This window comes from Bufo bufo, chromosome 6, assembly GCF_905171765.1.
Source record: "Bufo bufo chromosome 6, aBufBuf1.1, whole genome shotgun sequence".
Classification (NCBI taxonomy): domain Eukaryota; kingdom Metazoa; phylum Chordata; class Amphibia; order Anura; family Bufonidae; genus Bufo; species Bufo bufo.
This window is the reverse complement of record NC_053394.1, coordinates 116285087-116300106: the sequence shown is the minus strand read 5'-3', so window position 1 is coordinate 116300106 and position 15020 is coordinate 116285087. Positions and strand designations below refer to the sequence as shown.

Sequence of the window (15020 nt, the reverse complement as noted above, 5' to 3'; positions counted from 1 at the left end):
TGGTGAAGAAAACACCCTTCACAACAGTTGGCCAGATCAAGAACACTCTCCAGGAGGTAGGTGTATGTGTGTCAAAGTCAACAATCAAGAGAAGACTTCACCAGAGTGAATATAGAGGGTTCACCACAGGATGTAAACCATTGGTGAGCCTCAAAAACAGGAAGGCCAGATTAGAGTTTGCCAAACAACATCTAAAAAAGCCTTCACAGTTCTGGAACAACATCCTATGACCAGATGAGACCAAGATCAACTTGTACCAGAGTGATGGGAAGAGAAAAGTATGGAGAAGGAAAGGAACTGCTCATGATCCTAAGCATACCACTTCATCAGTAAAACACATAACAGTGCGTATGGCACACTGTTAGTGTTCCTGTGCTTTGTTTCAGCTGCCTCGCACTGTACCCAGTCAATTACGAGCTGGTAGTTTGACGCCAGTTTCAAGTTCTCCTCTGGCGGTTCACCCCTCCTTCTTCTCCTTTCCCTGTCCCATTCCCCCTTTCCACACATCCACTCCAATTTTTTATTTTATCTTTCACGTACTTCATCAGTGAAGCATGGTGGTGGTAGTGTCATGGCGTCGGCATGTATGGCTGCCAATGGAACTGGTTCTCTTGTATTTATTGATGATGTGACTGCTGACAAAATCAGTGTTTCGGGCAATATTAACTGCTCATATTCAGCCAAATGCTTCAGAACTCATTGGACGGCGCTTCACAGTGCAGATGGACAATGACCCAAAGCATACTGCAAAAGCAACCAAAGAGTTTTTTAAGGGAAAGAAGTGGAATGTTATGCAATGGCCGAGTCAATCACCTGACCTGAATCCGATTGAGCATGTATTTCACTTGCTGAAGACAAAACTGAAGGGAAAATGCCCCAAGAACAAGCAGGAACTGAAGACAGTTGCAGTAGAGGCCTGGCAGAGCATCACCAGGGATGAAACCCAGTGTCTGGTGATGTCTATGCGTTCCAGACTTCATGAAATACCAAGTATTAAAAAGTGAAAGTTTGATTTATGATTATTATTCTGTCCCATTACTTCTGGTTCCTTAACAAGTGGGAGGCACATATGCAAACTGTTGTAATTCCTACACCGTTCACCTGATTTGGATGTAAATACCCTCAAATTAAAGATGACAGTCTGCAGTTAAAGCACATCTTGTTTGTTTCATTTCAAATCCATTGTGGTCGTGTATAGAGCCAGAAATGTTAGAATTGTGTCGATGTCCCAATATTTATGGACCTGACTGTATAGGGAGCTTTATGGTGGGGTCCATGTGACTAGTGATGAGCGGCAGGGCCTATATTCGAATTCACGATATTTCACGAATATTTTGTAGAATATTCGTCATATATTCGCAAATTTCGCAAATTCGAGATTTTATTGAATGCGAAAAATCGGCAATGTAAAAATCGTGTAATGCGAATTCGGAACGCGAAATACAGGCATGGGTCACTTTGGCTACATTTTTCAAGCTGCTAGAAGTTTCATGAGTTTCTCCTGAGACTGGAGAAAATGGTTGGCACGACAGAACATTACAATAGCTTTATATGCAGATAGAGTCAAGTGCTCCGAAATATTCGCGATTGCGCTACTCGCCAGTGATTACAATACTTCACATTTTAGCAGGTCTGACTACAGATTACTGATTGGTGCACTAAGTATTATTGTGAACTTGACATTGCTTCCTTTCTTATTGGCCCACAAGCAAGAAGCAGAGAGGAATCATGTGTTTAGATGGAATAAAAATGCTGAATATTCGATATAACGAATATATAGCACTATATTCGAAATATTCAGGATAAAAATTTGCTATTCGAATTTTCGTGCTCAACACTAGTGACAACGGTGAAGCAGTTCTACAGTGTGAGGACTCTTACAAACAGCTACAATTTTCTTGGACTCCTTAGATTTCTGCAGCATGACATTTTAAGTTGCGGGAAGGATCAATAACCAAACTGCCCCCCCAATATTCTCAATTCCTTTTCTATAGAATTGGAAGACATCACCTCCCCTCCCTCCAGGATCATGAAGAACTCCACTCCTGTCGGCTGCTCCCATATCTCAGGACACAGCAATCTCTTCCAGACATCCAGCCAGAAACCCCCAGAAAGTAGCAGTCAAGTTGTGAAGCATTCCACCCCAACTGGATCTCCTCATCTGCCTGCCATGCATATGCCTTTACCCCCCAGCCGAGTCATTGAGGAGCTCCACCGGGCCCTCGCTACAAAACATCGGCAAGACAGGTGGGTGCAGCCAAGGAAGCAAGGTTAAAGTGGTTGTCTGTTTTCAGGAGGAAAGCAGAGAGAACCTGCAGTAAAGAAGTGATCATTACTTACCTAGCAGATCCCGCACCGACAACTTGTGACTGCTGCAACCAATCACTAGCCTGTTCCATGCACCACTGAGACCAGGGATTGGCTACAATGGTCATATGTTGTTGACATGACATCACAGGGTGAACATATCCTGGACGGGATCTGCCAGGTAAGTAATGGTTACTTTTTTATTGCAGAAGGATCCCCTGTATCTTCTGGTTTTCTCCTGAAACTGTAAAAAGCTTTCTCTTAAAGGGGTTGTCCACAGTTTTTACCCCCATGCTTTACTGTTAATCATTTTATCACTCCAATGTTACTACAAATTACTTAGTGGGTGTCCTAACTTAAAAGGCGTGTTCCATATTTCTACCCCTCCTAGTAGGATATTGTCCTAGGGCTCATGCACACAGCCGTGCTCAGCCCAGGAAACGCGGCCCATGTACTGTATTCAAATGATAATGTGAGTACAGTACTACAGACCTGCAATCAGATAGGAACTGACTTAATCAGAAATCACTGTGATACAGTGAGTTTTGATTAGAGGAGCTGTGGTTTGTCCGGGATGTGCAGCTGACACACAGGCCATGTTTCCTGGACCGAGCACGGTCATGTGGATGAGCCATTAATGGACAGTCCAACAAAATCAGATCCCCATGGTAATTTGCCTGACATACATGCTTCAAGTATTTTATATTTTCTGTAATGGAAATCAGTTATTATGCAATTACTTCCAACAATCAGAGCTACAGTGTAAAGCATGGAGGAATGGCAGATCAGCAGCCTAAAGCATTGATGAGGAAAGAGGTGGATTTTAGACTACCTCAGGGTCCCATTAGTCAATGCATTTAAGCTGTAGTGACTGATCATAGGTGGAACCTGATAGAAATCATTTGTTATGCTCCTGGAGAGTTTCTTTAAAGAAGAACTCCCACAGTTTTTTTTATGCTCTGACCTGTTAGGTACATGAGGTAAACTGCAGTGAAGGTAATCTTCTTACCAGTGATTGTATTTGTGAGTTATCACCTCCCTTCTGATCCTCAGCTGTGTCATGTGACCAACACTCTGATCTCCAACTTACACAGGACAGGAAGTCAGTTACTTCTCTATTCATTCCTATGAGACTGAGAGTGAGGCTCCCATAGGAATGCATAGAGGAACTGCCTTTCTGTCCACACATAAGATGCTGTGTTATTTGGGAAGTCAGAGAGTTGGTCACATGACACAGCTGAGAATCAGAAGGGAGGTTATAACTCACAAAAACAGTCACTGGTAAGAACAGTACCTTCACTACAGTTTATATCATGTACCTTTATTAGAATATAAAACAGATTATAATATAAAATAGCTGAGATTTTCTTATTTTCAGCTTTCATAGTCGAGAAGTAAAATCTTCTCCGAAGAAGAGGATTGATTTCCGAACATCACGGCCCTCTAGTCTAGATAAGGGCAGAGAAGGGGTCTCTAATTTTAATGGCGGCGACTTTGTGAATAAATGTGGCTCTGTGAAGGAAGCCGAGGAAAACAAAGAAAACTTGATCAGGGATTCCAGCCATAAAGACGACATGCTGTTATATGAAGATGAGGACGAACTCAACAACTCAGTTATATCTGGTGAGACCTCCCAATAGCCCCCTGTACCTCTCATGTTTTATACTCCACTCACATTCAAAGCTGCATCCAAAACGTTGATGAACTCCAGTTAGCTCTTAAGCTGTATGAATTCACATCTTGTAGCCCCCCATGAGTTAGTGTCTGCCCGGAGCATGCCCTGCTATGGTGCATTGTGGTAGATGTAGTGTTTATTCCACGCCATGTACTTCACTTCAGCCTCATCTGCTGGCCATACACGTGAGATAAAAAGAAGGTCTGTCAGACCACCTGTGCTAATGAGCCTCCCAAACACACCGACCATTGCAGTCATACAAAGATGCCACGCCTGCACCAACTTTACCCAAAGAGGGTAAATGGGACTTCCCCTTTGAGCATTATTTAATAAAACTGGAAAATACCTTTTAAGGGGGTACTCCAGCTTCAGAATATTTATGACCTATCCTCAGAATAGGCCATCGTTATCAGATCGGTCCCGTGACACCCCTTCTGATCAACTAAATAAAAGAGCTCTAGGATTCTTATGTGAGCTCTTCAGTACCTAACTGCAGCGTAGCAGTGGTGCAGGGTAATTACAGCACTTGATAAGCCCCTTCAAGCAAATGTTCAACGGAGGTGCCAAGAGTTGAACCCCCACCTATCTGATATTGATGGCCTTAAGGTACCTTTACACAAGGCGATGATCGGTACGATTGAGTGACAAACGAATCGTTTCTTGGTGTAGTGAGCGTTTCAACAATGACCCTTAAGGCTAAATGCACATGATCAGGACTGCGCGAAAAATCCACACTGTAGGTCATGTACATTGTATTCTATGAGAATTTGAAATTCTCATGCACACGATGCAGATTTTTTTCCATTCGGATTTTAAAATCTGCGGTATGTCAATTTATTTTATTTTTCCTGACCGGATTTTCTCCATTCACTTCAATGGGGAGAGTAAAATCCACATGCGGATAATCTGCAGCAAATCTGCATGCAAATCCGCATGTAAATCCGCACCAATTGATGCGGATTGACCACACTGATTTCCCTGCAAACACCTGCGGATTTCAGTGCGGATTGTCCGCACATAAATCCCGAACGTGTGCATTTACCCTTAGACGTGCCAATTATCGTTCGCGAAATCGTAATTTCAATCGCATATTCCATTATTTGTAAAGCAGAGTGTTGCATGGTGTTGTGGACAAATTGATCGCCTGTAATCATGCGTGCAGTATGAAATCGTTAACGTCCACCGATGATTTTTGCACCCACACAAGCGATCGAACCCACAAGATATCTACCGATTGTAGGTTGTCGCTCTATCGTTCGTTGCTTTTACACTGCTCAATAATCATGCAGTTTCACTCGATTTAACGATAATTTACACAATAACTGGCTCATGTAAAGGTACCTTTATTCTGAAGGCAGATTAACAGTAATTAAGATTTTCAATCAAGTGCCCATAGCCTGCCCCCTGAAACAGAAGATTTATACTTAGGGTAAGTAGAAAATATCGTGCTTGTTAAAAAAATACCTTTATTAATATGAGGGGGTAACAGAGCAAATAATTGCTCAAGTGATATCCTAAATTAAGAGAAAGATACTTTTTAGGAAAACTCCTACTATGAATAGGATAATAGATTTCAGGAAGAGATAGAAAGTCACATAATGTGAAAAATATGCGGAGACAGGGGGGAATTATGATATTATAGGAAAGTAGGTATCTTTCTCTAGATATCCCTAGAGATCTAAAACCTGTGCCTAATGGTGGAAGTACCCTGTCCCCGTACCTATATCTATCTAGACCCTAGTAAAACCCTACTTGAATAGTGGATACAAGATAAATCCATTAATCCAAGAAAAAAACACCATGATATCAATATATTGGTACTAAAACTCCAACGCGTTTCACCTGCGCCTGGCAGTTCATCAGGGGGTGATATATAGTAAATATTCGTAGGGAATACCGATAAAGCAATAAGTAAATGAAGATAATACTTAGCTCCCATAAATGGCCTGTTGGATATGCAAATGATGAAAAGACTTTGTCAATGGATAGTTAACTTATCAGAGGAGCCCATTGCACCACAAGTGCAGGCATCTGGGGATGAACTGCCAGGCGCAGGTGAAACGCGTTGGAGTTTTAGTACCAATATATTGATATCATGGTGTTTTTTTCTTGGATTAATGCATTTATCTTGTATCCACTATTCAAGTAGGGTTTTACTAGGGTCTAGATAGATATAGGTACGGGGACAGGGTACTTCCACCATTAGGGGGTATCCCTGGGCACAGGTTTTAGATCTCTAGGGATATCTAGGGAAAGATACCCATTTTCCTATAATATCATAATTCCCCCCCTGCCTCCACATTTTTTTCACATTATGTGACTTTCTATCTCTTCCTAAAATCTATTATCCTATTCATAAAAGGAGTTTCCTTAACCACCTCAGCCCCCAGTGCTTAAACACCCTGAAAGACCAGGCCACTTTTGACACTTCTGACCTACACTACTTTCACCGTTTATTGCTCGGTCATGCAACTTACCACCCAAATGAATTTTACCTCCTTTTCTTCTCACTAATAGAGCTTTCATTTGGTGGTATTTCATTGCTGCTGACATTTTTACTTTTTTTGTTATTAATCGAAATTTAACGATTTTTTTGCAAAAAAAATGACATTTTTCACTTTCAGTTGTAAAATTTTGCAAAAAAAACGAGATCCATATAGAAATTTTGCTCTAAATTTATAGTTCTACATGTCTTTGATAAAAAAAAAATGTTTGAGTAAAAAAAAAATGGTTTGGGTAAAAGTTATAGCGTTTACAATCTATGGTACAAAAATGTGAATTTCCGCTTTTTGAAGCAGCTCTGACTTTCTGAGCACCTGTCATGTTTCCTGAGGTTCTACAATGGCCAGACAGTACAAACACCCCACAAATGACCCCATTTCGGAAAGTAGACACCCTAAGGTATTCGCTGATGGGCATAGTGAGTTCATAGAACTTTTTATTTTTTGTCACAAGTTAGCGGAAAATGATGATTTTTTTTTTTTTTTTCTTTTCTTACAAAGTCTCATATTCCACTAACTTGTGACAAAAAATAAAAACTTCCATGAACTCACTATGCCCATCACGAAATACCTTGGGGTCTCTTCTTTCCAAAATGAGGTCACTTGTGGGGTAGTTATACTGCCCTGGCATTCTAGGGGCCCAAATGTGTGGTAAGGAGTTTGAAATCAAATTCTGTAAAAAATGACCTGTGAAATCCGAAAGGTGCTCTTTGGAATATGGGCCCCTTTGCCCACCTAGGCTGCAAAAAAGTGTCACACATCTGGTATCTGATGCGGATCCGATCCATCTATCAGTCCATCCGTAAAAATCATGCGGACGTCTGAATGGAGCTTTACAGGGGGTTGATCAATGACAGGGGTGTAATCAATGACAGGGGGGTGATCAGGGAGTCTATATGGGGTGATAACCACAGTCATTGATCATGCCCCTGTAAGGCTTCATTCAGACGTCCGGATGCGTTTTGCGGATCCGATCCATCTATCAGTGGATCCGTAAAAATCATGCGGACATCTGAATGGAGCTTTACAGGGGGGTGATCAGGGAGTCTATATGGGGTGATCACCACAGTCATTGATCACGCCCCTGTAAGGCTTCATTCAGACGTCCGGATGCGTTTTGCGGATCCGATCCATCTATCAGTGCATCCGTAAAAATCATGCGGACATCTGAATGGAGCTTTACAGGGGGTGATCAGGGAGTCTATATGGGGTGATCACCACAGTCATTGATCATGCCCCTGTAAGGCTTCATTCAGACGTCCGGATGCGTTTTGCGGATCCGATCCATCTATCAGTGCATCCGTAAAAATCATTCGGACGTCTGAATGGAGCTTTACAGGGGGTTGATCAATGACAGGGGTGTAATCAATGACAGGGGGGTGATCAGGGAGTCTATATGGGGTGATAACCACAGTCATTGATCATGCCCCTGTAAGGCTTCATTCAGACGTCCGGATGCGTTTTGCGGATCCGATCCATCTATCAGGGGATCCGTAAAAATCATGCGGACATCTGAATGGAGCTTTACAGGGGGGTGATCAGGGAGTCTATATGGGGTGATCACCACAGTCATTGATCATGCCCCTGTAAGGCTTCATTCAGACGTCCGGATGCGTTTTGCGGATCCGATCCATCTATCAGTGCATCCGTAAAAATCATGCGGACATCTGAATGGAGCTTTACAGGGGGTGATCAGGGAGTCTATATGGGGTGATCACCACAGTCATTGATCATGCCCCTGTAAGGCTTCATTCAGACGTCCGGATGCGTTTTGCGGATCCGATCCATCTATCAGTGGATCCATAAAAATCATGCGGACGTCTGAATGGAGCTTTACAGGGGGGTAATCAATGACAGGGGGGGTAATCAATGACAGGGGGGTGATCAGGGAGTCTATATGGGGTGATCACCACAGTCATTGATCATGCCCCTGTAAGGCTTCATTCAGACGTCCGGATGCGTTTTGCGGATCCGATCCATCTATCAGTGGATCCGTAAAAATCATGCGGACATCTGAATGGAGCTTTACAGGGGGGTAATCAATGACAGGGGGGTAATCAATGACAGGGGGGTGATCAGGGAGTCTATATGGGGTGATCAGGGGTGATCAGGGGCTAATAAGGGGTTAATAAGTGACGGGGCGGGGTGTAGTGTAGTGTAGTGGTGCTTGGTGCTACTTTACTGAGCTACCTGTGTCCTCTGGTGGTCGATCCAAACAAAGGGGACCACCAGAGGACCAGGTAGCAGGTATATTAGACGCTGTTATCAAAACAGCGTCTAATATACCTGTTAGGGGTTAAAAAAAACACATCTCCAGCCTGCCAGCGAACGATCGCCGCTGGCAGGCTGGAGATCAACTCTCTTACCTTCCGTTCCTGTGAGCGCGCGCGCCTGTGTGCGCGCGTTCACAGGAAATCTCGGCCATCGCGAGATGACGCATATATGCGTGACTCTGCGCAGGGCTGCCACCTCCGGAACGCGATCCTGCGTTAGGCGGTCCGGAGGTGGTTAAAGAGTATCTTTCTCTTAATTTAGGATATCACTTGAGCAATGATTTGCTCTGTTACCCCCTCATATTAATGAAGGTATTGTTTTAATAAGCACGTCATTTTCTACTTACTCGAAATTGATTTACTGCGTGTCTACTATCCATTATTTTCAAATAATTTTCTTTAGAAGATTTACACTAACCTGCTCCACTCTGCTCTGGTCCTCCGCGCTGCCTCCATGTGGTGGTGCGTGGGCATGACCACTTGCATCCCATCAGCCAATAACTGGCTTCAGCAATGATGTGACCACAAGCAGCATGTACTGTTCAGCGAGCATGCTCGGCCGAATACCAGTTCGGCTCGAGAATCGCTATGCTCGGCACATGACGTTACTCGGCCGAGTACCGCATGTGCTTGAACGCAATGCTCGAGTTTCCTCCCCGCACGTTTTGTGGCTGCTAAGCAGCCAATAAACGTGCAGGTAAGTACTGCCCTCACTGTAATGCCAGTAGCCATGTTGGCTACTGGCATTACAGTGATTGGCTGGCCGGAACGCGTCATCAGGTGCTATATAGCACCCGATGACGCGTCTTCAGCTCATTCGTAGTCAGGGAGAACTGAGCATAGGAAGGGACAGAGAGTGTAGGGAGTATAATTGAATTGAATTTTTCTGCAAAAACGTTTCATAGACCCAAAAGTCCTTGTAAGGACTATTGTGTGTGACAGCAGCAATATATGTTTGTAGCGCAACCTGTGCTAAATTGATCAGTGTTAGGGAGAGCTGTGCATAGGAAGGGACAGACAGTGTAGGGAGTGTAATAAGAAGATTTTTATACAAAAAACTTTTCAGAGACCCAAAAGTCCTTTTAAGGATTATTGTGCGTGACAGCAGCAATATACTGTATATTTTTAGCGCAACCTGTGAAAAAATACCGTGTAAGGCCTCATGCACACGACCGTTTTTTTTTGCGGTCCGCAAAAACGGGTTCCGTTTTTCCGTGATCCGTGACCGTTTTTTCGTCCGTGGGTCTTTCTTGATTTTTGGAGGATCCACGGACATGAAAAAAAAGTCGTTTTGGTGTCCGCCTGGCCATGCGGAGCCAAACGGATCCGTCCTGAATTACAATGCAAGTCAATGGGGACGGATCCGTTTGACGTTGACACAATATGGTGCAATTTCAAACGGATCCGTCCCCCATTGACTTTCAATGTAAAGTCAGGAGTTAATATACCATAGGATCAGAGTTTTCTCCAATCCGATGGTATATTTTAACTTGAAGCGTCCCCATCACCATGGGAACGCCTCTAGGTTAGAATATACCATCGGATTTGAGTTACATTGTGAAACTCAGATCCGACAGTATATTCTAACACAGAGGCGTTCCCATAGTGATGGGGACGCTTCTAGTTAGAATATACTACGAACTGTGTACATGACTGCCCCCTGCTGCCTGGCAGCACCCGATCTCTTACAGGGGGCTGTGATCAGCACAATTAACCCTTCAGGTGCCGCACCTGAATGGGTTAATTGTGCGTATCATAGCCCCCTGTAAGAGATCAGGGGCTGCCAGGCAGCAGGGGGCAGACCCCCCTCCCTCCCCAGTTTGAATATCATTGGTGGCCAGTGTGCGGCCCCCCCGCCCCCCCTCTATTGTAATATCATTGGTGGCCAGTGTGCGGCCTCCGTCGGCCCCCCTCCCCCCCTCTATTGTAATTTCATTGGTGGCCAGTGTGCGGCCTCTGTCGGCCCCCCTCCCCCCCTCTATTGTAATTTCATTGGTGGCCAGTGTGCGGCCTCCGTCGGCCCCCCTCCCCCCCCTATTGTAATTTCATTGGTGGCCAGTGTGCGGCCTCCGTCGCCCCCCCCACCCTCTAATGTATTATCATTGGTGGCCAGTGTGCGGCCCCCCCCCGGCTCCCCCTCTATTGTATTAATATCATTGGTGGCCAGTGTGCGGCCTCCCCTCTCTTCCCCCCCCATCATTGGTGGCAGCGGAGATTCCGATCGGAGTCCCAGTTTAATCGCTCTGGGGCTCCGATCGGTAACCATGGCAACCAGGACGCTACTGCAGGCCTGGTTGCCATGGTTACTTAGCAATATTACAATATTAGAAGCATCATACTTACCTGCTGCGCTGTCTGTGACCAGCCGGGAGCTCCTCCTACTGGTAAGTGACAGATCATTAAGCAATGCGCCGCACAGACCTGTCACTTACCAGTAGGAGGAGCTCCCGGCCGGTCACAGACATCGCAGCAGGTAAGTATGATGCTTCTAATATTGTAATATTGCTAAGTAACCATGGCAACCAGGCCTGCAGTAGCGTCCTGGTTGCCATGGTTACCGATCGGAGCCCCAGAGCGATTAAACTGGGACTCCGATCGGAATCTCCGCTGCCACCAATGATCGGGGGTGGGGGGGGAGAGGGGAGGCCGCACACTGGCCACCAATGATATTAATACAATAGAGGGGGGGCCGCACACTGGCCACCAATGATAATACAATAGAGGGAGGGAGGGGGGGGGGCGGGGGAGGCCGCACACTAGCCACCAATGATATTACAATAGAGGGAGGGGGGGCTGGGGGGCCGCACACTGGCCACCAATGATAATACAATAAAGGGAGGGAGGGGGGGGCGGGGGAGGCCGCACACTGGCCACCAATGATATTACAATAGAGGGTGGGGGGGCCGGGGGGGGCCGCACACTGGCCACCAATGATATTCAAACTGGTGAAGTGAAAACTCATCTCTGAAAAAGCTTTTATGCAGACGGATCTTCGGATCCGTCTGTATGAAAGTAACCTACGGCCACGGATCACGGACGCGGATGCCAATCTTGTGTGCATCCGCGTTCTTTCATGGACCTATTGACTTGAATGGGTCCGTGAACCGTTGTCTGTCAAAAAAATAGGACAGGTATTTTTTTGACGGACAGGAAACACGGATCACAGATGCGGCTGCAAAACGGTGCATTTTCCGATTTTTCCACGGACCCATTGAAAGTCAATGGGTCCGCGAAAAAAAAAATGGAAAACGGCACAACGGCCACGGATGCACACAACGGTCGTGTGCATGAGGCCTAATAGGCCGCTGCAGACAGTTAAATTATTCGCGCCACATCTCCTGTGTAAATTGTGCGCATCCCTAAAATATCAGTGACATCCAGTACACTTTTTCCATAGACGGTGTCCGCTGCGGACAGTTAAATTATCCGTGCCACATCTCCTGTTTAAAGTGTGCGCATCCCTCAAAAATTAGTGACATCCAGTACACTTTTTCCATAGACGGTGTCCCTTGTGGACAGTAAAATTATCCACGCCACATCTCCTGTTTAAAGTGTGCACATCCCTAAAATATCAGTGACATCCAGTACACAGGGAAGTGGCTATGATGCTAATGGTGCACGCAGAGGCCGTGGCCCTGAGCGTGGAGAAACAGTGCCTGCTGCCAGGGCACAAGAAAAACAATCATCCAAAATACCTAGCTTCATTTCCCAGTTTGCAGGGCAGCGCAGAACACCACTCTTGAAGTCAGACCAGTGCGACCAGGTGGTCGGTTGGATTGCAGCAGATAATGCTTCCAGTCAGTTTAGCACCACCCTGTCTTCCACCAAGTCCAGTCTCAGTAGCCAAAAGTCTGGTCAACACAATACTCACCCTGATCCTCCTTCCTCCCACCATTTACAGTCTGGCCAAACAAGTGAACCCACACTTGGATATTCCGAGGACCTCTTTTCATCGCCATTACTTGATTTGGCCCTCTCACCGAGCACGCTTGAAAAGGGACATGAGGAGATCTTGTGCCCTGGTTCCCAATCTCTTGAACATCCACAGTCACAAGAACATGACGGTGTGGAACGGCAATTCGTGTTTAATGAGGTGGATGATAATGAGACACAGTTGCCAATGAGTCAACCGCAATTACTGTCTCAAGAAGTTGATGACACAGTTTTCAATCACTGAGATTGTGGTTAGGTCAACAAATCAGGAGGATGATCAGAGTGAGGAAGTGGAAGAGGAGGTGGTGGATGATGAGGTCACTGACCCAACCTGGAAAGGTGGAAAGCCGAGCGAGGACAGCAGTACAGAGGGGGAGGGATCTGCAGCACCGTAACAGGCTGGAAGAGGCAGTGGGGTGGCAAAAGGGAGAAGGCGGGCCACACCACACAGGCCTGCAACTGTTCCACAGAGAAACCCCTTGCGGAAATCTCCCTTGCCAAAGGGTAGATGTTCTGCAGTATGGCGCTTTTTTGAGTTAAGTACGGACGACAAAAGGATAGTAGTTTGAAACCTGTGCCATACGAAAATGAGCCGGGGAGTGAACACTAGCAACCTCACCACCACCAGCATGATCTGCCACATGGCATCCAAGCACCGTAATAAGTGGGACGAACGCCTGGGTCCACACTCTGTGTCTGCGGGTCACACCACTGCCTCCTCTTCCCCTGTGGTACGTGCTGGCCAATCCTCTGTCAAAGGCGCAGGCCCGGATGCATCCCGCCCTGCACCTGGACCTTTGCAAGCACCATCAGCGACCACATCCTTTTCCGTGTCCCAGCACAACGTACAAATGTCCTTACCCCAGGAATTTGAACGCAAGCGCAAATACCCAGCCACCCACCCACAGGCCATAGCACTAAATGCACAACTTTTCAAATTACTGGCCCTGGAAATGTTGCCATTTAGGCTTGTGGACACTGAGGCCTTCCGCAGCCTGATGTCGGCGGCCGTCCCTCGTTACGCAGTCCCCAGCGCCACTATTTTTCACGGTGTGCCGTGCCCGCCTTACACCAACATGTGTCCCGTAACATCACACGTGCCCTGACCAACGCACTTGCTGGGAAGGTCCACTTAACCACGGACACATGGAGAAGTGCATTCGGCCAGGGAGACTACATTTCCCTGAAGGCACACGTCAGGGAAATGTAGTGGTGGCCGTTGTGGTGGCCAGGAGCAAGTCGTACCCCGGGATGGCACGGGCCCTACGTCGATCAGGGTTTCTGCCAGCACCTACGTTAGTGGCTCCAACCCCCACTTCTCCTCCTTCGCCTCCTCCACTTCCACCTCCGAATTATCCACGTGCAGCACCAGTCAGTCATCAGTTGGTAGCTGGAAGCAGTGTAGCGGCTGAAGCTGATATGCTTAGGGGACAAACAGCACACCACCGCAGAGCTGTGGCAGGGAATAAGAGACCAGACTCGACTGTGGCTCTCGCCACTCAACCTAGAACCAGGCATGGTTGTGTCTGATAATGGCCGTAACTTGGTGGTAGCTTTGGAGCTCGGCAAGCTCAGACACATCCCATGACTAGCCCACGTGTTTAACCTTGTTGTTCACCGGTTTCTCAAAACCTACCCCAATTTGCCTGAGCTACTGGTGAAGGTGCGCCACGTGTGTGCACATTTCCGCAAGTCACCGACAGCTTCAGCCGGTCTGTCAACGCTGCGGCAGCGCTTGCAATTGCCAGCTCACCGGCTGTTGTGCGACGTGAGCACGCACTGGAACTCCACGTTCCACATGTTGGCCCCGCTTTGTGAGCAGCAGAGGGCAGTAGTGGAATACCAGCTGCAACATGTTCGTCGCCTTTCCAGTCAGTTTCCGCTATTCACAAGCGAGGAGTGGGCATGGATGTCTGACCTCTGTGAGGTTTTAAGAAACTTTGAGGAATCAACACAGATGGTGAGCGGCAATAAAGCTATTATCAGCGTAACCATCCCACTTCTGTGTCTACTCAAATGTTCGCTGCTCACAATTAGGACGACGCTTTGCATGTGGAAGAGGTGGAAATGGGGGGAGACATTATACAGGGTGATAGCCAGACCACCCTCAGTTTGTCTTCTCAGAGCGAATTGGATGATGAAAAGTAGGAGGAGAAGGAGGAGGAGCAGGAGACGGTTGCCTCCACTACAGAGGGTAGTATCCATGAAGGTTTAATTTCATCTGTTCTGCGTGGGTGGGCAGAAGAGGAGGAAGAGGATCAGGAGATTGAGAGTGATCCTCCTGATGACGACAGCGAAGTCTTGCCTGTTGGTACTCTGGCACACATGGCT

The 15020-nt window shown here is 46.5% G+C and overlaps 1 protein-coding gene across 1 annotated transcript in view; it reads left to right on the top strand.

The window, feature by feature from the left end:
* The window catches only part of PHACTR3 (phosphatase and actin regulator 3), a 196221-nt gene that overhangs the window by 28035 nt on the left and 153166 nt on the right, over positions 1-15020 (top strand). Inside the window, exons 4-5 of the mRNA XM_040435867.1 lie at positions 1995-2247; positions 3686-3930. Of these exons, the coding sequence (XP_040291801.1) occupies positions 1995-2247; positions 3686-3930 (498 nt within the window). The remainder of the gene's footprint in view (positions 1-1994; positions 2248-3685; positions 3931-15020) is intronic.